The following is a 6,966-nucleotide window of genomic DNA, read 5'->3' as shown; positions in this document are numbered from 1 at the left end:
TTACAGAAGGACAAATACTGCATCATTCACTTTATGAGGTATTTAAAGTAGTCAAAATCATAGAGACAGAGAATACAATAATGGTTGCCAGGGACTAGGGGTAGTGGGAAATGGAGATGAATAAGTTCTAGAAATCTGCTGTATAACACTGTGCCTATAGTTAACATTATTGTATTGTACACTTAAAAATTTGGTGAGGGTAGACCTCATGTTAAATGCTCTTACCACAAGAAAAAATAAATTAATAAATAAATGTATTGAGATTTGTGTCATGGTCCACAAAGTGGTCTATCATGATATTCTGTGTGCACTTGAAAAGAGTGTATATTCTGCTGCTGTTGGGTGGTAAGTTCTATAAATGTTAATTAGGTGAATTTGGTTGATAGTGTTCTTCAAGCCTACAGTATATTTGCTGATTTTTTGCTTACTTTTTCTATCAACTATTGAGAGAGAGGTATTGAAATCTGACAATATTGTGAACTTATCCTTTCAGTTTTATCAACTTTCACTTAAGTATTTTGAAGCTCTTTTAATTAGGTGCCTAAATATTTAGGATTATGTCAATTGATCCTTTTATTATTACTAACTGCCTGTCTTCATCCCTGTCTTTATAGTCATTGCTCTGAATTCTACTGCCATTCTAGGCTTTTGTTTGTTTACTAATAGTAGCATGGTATAACTTCTCCCATTTTTTAAAACTTTTAACCTATTTGTTTTCATATTTAAAGTACATTTCTTGTAGGCATCATGTAATTGAGTCTTGATTTTTTTTTTTTTTGCTGTACGCGGGCCTCTCACTGTTGTGGCCTCTCCCGTTGTGGAGCACAGGCTCCGGACGCGCAGGCTCCGCGGCCATGGCTCATGGGCCCAGCCGCTCCGCGGCATGTGGGATCTTCCTGGACCGGGGCACGAACCCATGTCCCCTGCATCGGCAGGCGGACTCTCAACCACTGCGCCACCAGGGAAGCCCGAGTCTTGATTTTTTTTATCCAGTCTGACAAGCTCTCCCTTTTAACTGGGATTTTTAGACATTAATATGATGATTGCTTTTGTTATGTTTGAGTCTATCATCTCATTATTTGTTTTCTTTTATTTTGTTTCCATTTGTTATTTCCATTTGTTCTTTTTTCCTCTTTTCTGCCTTCTTTTGAATTTTTACAAGTCTGGGTAATGAGAACAGATACTATTACTGGCCCTTTATAAGCATCAGGCACTATTCCCTTTAATCCTTTCAGATGGGTCTTTTCCTGACCTCAGGCAGTTTCTGTGCATGCATGACCTGATCGGCACTCTGATGAGTATTCCACGGAGACCGACAGATCTCTGGGGTTCACCTGCTATGCAGTTCTACCCTCTCTGCTCTTCTGTTCTATGAACTCTAGCTGCTTTGGTTTCCCCACTCTAACCTCTGTCTCCTCAACTCAGAAACCTTCAAGTTCTGCTTCAGTTCCCTCCCTATGCCACAGCCTGGAAACCCTCTGAGGCAGTAAGCTTGGGCAATTGTAGGACTCACCTTGTTTGTTTCCTATGTCACAGGGATTACTGTCCTTCACCTGATGTCCTGTGTCTTGAAAACTGCAGCTTCATGTATTTTGTCTTTTTTTTTTTAATGTTGTTTCAGGAAAGAAAGTAAATACGGTCCATGTTACTCCCTATCTTGGTTAGAAGTGCAAGTCCTCACTACCCAATTTTTAAAAATTACTCTAGGGGCCTCCCTGGTGGCACAAGTGGTTGAGAGTCCGCCTGCCGATGCAGGGGATACGGGTTCGTGCCCCGGTCTGGGAGGATCCCATATGCCGCGGAGCAGCTGGGCCCGTGAGCCATGGCCGCTGAGCCTGCGCGTCCGGAGCCTGCGCGTCCGGAGCCTGTGCTCCGCAACGGGGGAGGCCACAACAGTGAGAGGCCCGCATACCGAAAAAAAAAAAAAAAAAAAAAAAAAAATTACTCTAAAACACCAATAATCGAGACTTCAGTATTGGTGAAGGACAAATACATAAATCAATGGGATATAATAGAGAGTCCAGAAATAGAGTCAAAGAAATAGGCAAACTGATTTTTGTCAAAGGTGCAAAGACAATTCAATAAAGGTAAAGTTTTCAACAATGGTGTTGAAACCATTGGACATTCATATGCATTAAAAATAAACCTCAGCCTAAATATCACAACTTGTACAAATATTAACCCAAAATGGGTCATGAATCTAAATATAAGACATATAACTACAGAACTTTTAGAAGGAAACATAGGAGAAAATCTTCATGACTAAGGATTAGGCAAAAGACTTCTTAGATATGACACCTAAATCATGATTCATAAAAGAAAAAAAACTGATGTTTTTTAAAAAAAATTTAAAAATACAAAAAATACTGTTAAGATAATTAAAAGCTACAGAGAGAAAAAAAAACATTTTGAATCACATATCTGACAAAGAACTTGTATTCCAAAAATATAATGAAATCCCCAAACTCAACAGTAAGAAAACAAATGATTTAATTTTTAAATGGTCAAAACACTTGGACAGGCACTTCACCAAAGATATCATTTAAATAAATCATAGAGTATGTAACCTTTTGGGTGACTGCTAGAGGCTGAATGTTTGTGTGCCCTCAAAATTCTTATGTTGAAATTCTAATGCCCAATGTGATGATATTAGGAATCTTTCTGGGACCTTTGGCAGGTGATTAGGTGATGAGGGCTGAGCCCTTATGAATGAGATTAGTGCCTTTATAATCCCCTTCTACCATGTGAAGACACAGTAAGAAGTCAGCAATCTGCAAGCAGGAAGAGGGCTTGCACCCAAACTCAACCATGTTGGCACCTTGATCTTGGTCTTCCAGTCTCCAGAACTATGAGAAATAAAGAGAAATAAATTTTGAGAGAACTATGAGAAATAAATTTTGGTTGTTTACAAGCCACACAGTTTGTAGTATTTTGTTATAGCAGCCTAAAGAGACTAAGAGAGCACATGAAAAGATGGTCAACATTAATAGCCATTAGAGACATACAACTTAAAACGATGATCAGATACTATCGCACACCTAATAGAATGATAAAAATAAAATATACTAGCAATAGTAAGCACTGTCAAGTATGTGGAGCAACCAGGAACTCTAAGACATCGCTGGTAGGAATGCAAAATGGTATAGCCACTCTGGAAAACAGTTTGGCAGTTTCTTACAAAATAAAACATACACTTACCATATGATTCAGCAATCATAGTCCTAGGTATTTACTCAAGAAATAGAAACATATTTCCACACAAAATACTGTACACAAATGTTTAGCTGTTTTACTTATAATCACACACACACAAAATGGAAAACAATCTAAATACCATTTGACAAGTAAATGGTTAAAAAAATGTGGCATATTCTATACAATGGAATACTACTCACAATAAAAAGAAATGAACTTTGATATACACAACTTGGATCACTCTTAAAGGCATTATGATGAGTGAAAGAAACCAGACCCAAAAGGTTACATACTGTATGATTTATTTAAAATGATATTCTCAAAAGGAGAAAACTAGAAATGTCAGAGAACAGACCAATGGCTGGCAGGTGTTAAGGGTATATAACTACAAAGGGATAGCATGAGGGAGTTTTGGAGGTGATGGAACTGTATCTTGATTGTGGTGGAAGTTACATAAATCTGTACATGTGTTAAAATTCATAGAGCTATACATTTAAGAAAAATTTGATTTTACTGTTTGTTAATTCTAGAAGTTAAATAAATTTTTAAAAAATTTACAGTAAACCTAACAGTAAATGATGACACAACTAATTGGCCAAACAGATATTCTGAGAAGAGTAGGCAGAGTGAATAGCTAAAACTAGTCTCTGATGCTGGAAGTTGCCTGGTATATTCAAGGAATAGTGAGGAGGTCAATGTGGCTAAAGTGGAATGAGCAGAGGAGGAGAGTAGAGTACAGAAGTTCAGAGATGTAATGGGGGACCAGATCATAAAAGGTGCTTATACAATTATAAGGACTTTGGCTTTGAGCAAAATGGGGAGCCGCTGAAGGGTTTTGAGCAACAGAGTAATATGAACTGATTTAATGTTTTTAAAGGACTACTGACTTCTGTGTTGAAAACAGATTGGTGGCATGAGGAACAGGAGAAAAGGGAAGACATCTTAGGAATGATGGTGGCTCAGTCCAGAGTAGTTGTGACACATGTGGTGAGAAACAGCTGGAGTCTAGATATATTTTGAAGGTGAAGCCAAGAAAAATTTCTGATGGATTAGTTTGAGAGAAATAAAGGAATCATGGATGACTCCAAGTTCTCTGGCCTGAATAACCAAAAGAATGAAACTGGCATCAACTGAAAATAGGACAGCTTTAAGTGGAATAGATCGTGGGGAAAGAACTGTAGTTCAATTTTGAATATACAGAATTTGACATTTTATTAGACAGCCAAGTAGAAATTCATTTTTGGCTAGAAAGACCATGATGCATCCAGTGGCCTTGGCTATACTGACTGCACTGTGTGGTCCTCTGGGTAGAGAGGAATCATGGAGAATTCAGGAGCACAGTGAGGATCTGTGCTACGGGAAGCTCATTTGGACTGAGAGGTGTGGTCACTTGTGAATTATGTGTCCAGTTTTTCACCCTGGTGTTGATTTAGGGGTGAAGTTCATTTCACTTATTCCTTAACACTTTTGCTGTCTCAGGATATAAGATTTTAAATGGTGAAGAATGAGTCTCTGAGGACAAATTCTTAAATGAGCATGTCTTTTCTTGAAGTACTCATTTGAGATTATTCTTTCCTTATTGTCTATCTTTGCTGTAATTGGTAGAGTGAAGCTGGGTTGTTCAGTGGATGCAATAATGCAGTACCATAATGCAGTGTCCTGAGAACAAAAGGTGCACGGCTACATATTCTATTAATAAGCAAAGGATTTTATATTAAAAACACGTCTTGGGACTTTCCCCATTCCCCTATCGTAATAAGGCAATTTTTTTCGAGGGGGAGGTATTGATATGAGGCCATCACCTTCTATTGCAATTTAGTATTCTTCAAAGTGTATGAAATTCATTAATATCTCAAGGGGTATTGTTGATCATTGTTACCTTAGTCCTACTATATAGTGTCAGAAATAACAAAATTTAAATGATTTAACAGAATATCATTTAATAAGTATGTTTAAAGTTCATCTCTTCCAAAAAACAGCATTTTAATTACATTCAAATTGTGTTCATCTTAAATATCAACAAACTCATCATTTACATACAGGGATATATATTAGAAAACAGATGGAAATTAAAACAACTTCTATTTTTTAGAAGTTCTTACTTCCAAATTAGGACACTGTGAACTGCTAAATATGTACCTAAACAAAATGTATCCATTATCAGAAAACCACAACTTGCTCTAATAGGAAAAGAACTGTAATATGCATATAGTGGAACATAATTCACATAGGCTCAATTTACAGGTATGTTTCAAAGTATAAAACAAACAAAAATCCTGTACCTACAAATACAGGCAAAAGTCACAGCCGACATTTTAAACTAATGCACCAACATATAATGCTTTCCCAGAGAAAGTAGAAGAGTTCCCAAGATTTTATGTTGACCCATGATTTTTCACTTCTTTGTTCTCAAATACAAAAGCAGAGGACTTAGAGTTTTCTTTTTGTCTTTAAATCAGATTCATGTTGGTTTTTTGTTACATGGCAATGACCCAACTGCATCATGAGAAGTGTTATCAAACCTGTTCTGTTTAGAACTCAGTAACCAAGACATTTCTTTGATTTCTCCCTGAACCTCCATTTTCCTTCAGAAAGCATCTAAGGAAACTTCATAGACAATTGTGATAAAGACAGCAAACCAAATAATTCTGAGATGGCAAAGAAATATATGAGAGTTGGCACTAACATGGGTTTACAAAAAGTTACTCTCCATTTATTAAACCACAAATGCAAAAAAAGAGAAATCTTACGTGGAAACATAAGTAGAATAAAAAGTACTAGAAAACAAATAGAAGGCATTTAGAATTGTGGCGTTTGGAGGCTTCAGTTTGGAAGACATAGAGAAACCAAGCTACCACTAACTGTTAATAGCATTTCTTTTCAACTTGTATAACTTGCTTAAATTTTTAACTTGTCTAAATCAAGTTTCTCTAGCCAAAACAAAGAGATCATAATCACTGTTTTTATATCAGAGATGTGTGGTGACTGTAATGTAGGAGAAAGGAAGGTTTGGGACACATCAGGTTAAAAGAGGTAGCACCGGGAATAAAACTAAGCACTTAATCTGATCTGATCAAAGTCAGGGAAGAATTCTGCCTTTCTTCAGTTTTTACTGCATTTCATAGTTGCAAAAAAAGAACACCCATTTTTTTTTTCCTTAATGTGCCTCAGGTTAAAAATGGCACAATGAATAGTCCTTAATCAGCACACACTATTTTTAAAAGGGACATTTTTAGATTTTGGTCATTTGCTTTTCTTTGCTTGTTTTTTAATGATAAATCTTTAGAGTTGACTCTTCGAAAATGTTGCTCAGATGGACAGATACAGTCAGATCTTTCTTAAAAGTAAACAATTTACTCTGCATTTAAAAAAATCACCAATAAGAGTTCTAAGTCAGTGTTTCAAACAACTGAAATGTTTAACTTCAACTGAAGTATGTTTAACTGCTATTGTGTTAAATAATGAAACTACTCTATTTCATTCCATTATAAACATATTAACAAACATATAATCATTCCCTATGATCACTATAAAAATTAAATTATCCTTTTCTCTTTTATATGAAGATGGTGGTTCTAAAGCCACACTTTCAACCGGAAAAGCCCATTCAGAATAACACACAACCCCATCTCAGTTTTTGGAAGTCAGTGCATTCAGTGGTTATAAGTAGGCATGATGTTCTTCTGAAGCTAAGAAGTCTGGAAGGGTTAAAAAAAAAAAAAAAAAAAAAAGAAAAAGAAGAGGAAGAAAAAGAAGAAAAAAAGAAAAGAT

General features: G+C 36.1%; 1 protein-coding gene across 3 annotated transcripts in view; it reads right to left on the bottom strand.

Moving 5' to 3' along the window:
- Positions 1 to 2,508: 2,508 nt before the first annotated feature.
- Positions 2,509 to 6,966, bottom strand: part of YTHDC2 (YTH N6-methyladenosine RNA binding protein C2) — a 71,107-nt gene continuing 66,649 nt past the window's right edge. Inside the window, exon 29 of one of the 3 annotated variants that reach the window (XM_060093259.1) lies at positions 2,509 to 2,846. In XM_060093259.1, coding sequence (XP_059949242.1) covers positions 2,682 to 2,846 — 165 coding nt within the window. In that variant the 3' untranslated portion in view covers positions 2,509 to 2,681. Of the gene's footprint in view, positions 2,847 to 3,345; positions 6,894 to 6,966 lie in introns of those variants that run through there. The other 2 variants (XM_060093261.1, XM_060093260.1) reach the window with 2 other exon arrangements.

Source organism: Mesoplodon densirostris, chromosome 3 (assembly GCF_025265405.1).
Source record: "Mesoplodon densirostris isolate mMesDen1 chromosome 3, mMesDen1 primary haplotype, whole genome shotgun sequence".
NCBI lineage: Eukaryota > Metazoa > Chordata > Mammalia > Artiodactyla > Ziphiidae > Mesoplodon > Mesoplodon densirostris.
Note: the sequence above shows the minus strand (reverse complement) of the source record. Positions and strands in the feature narration are given on the sequence as shown.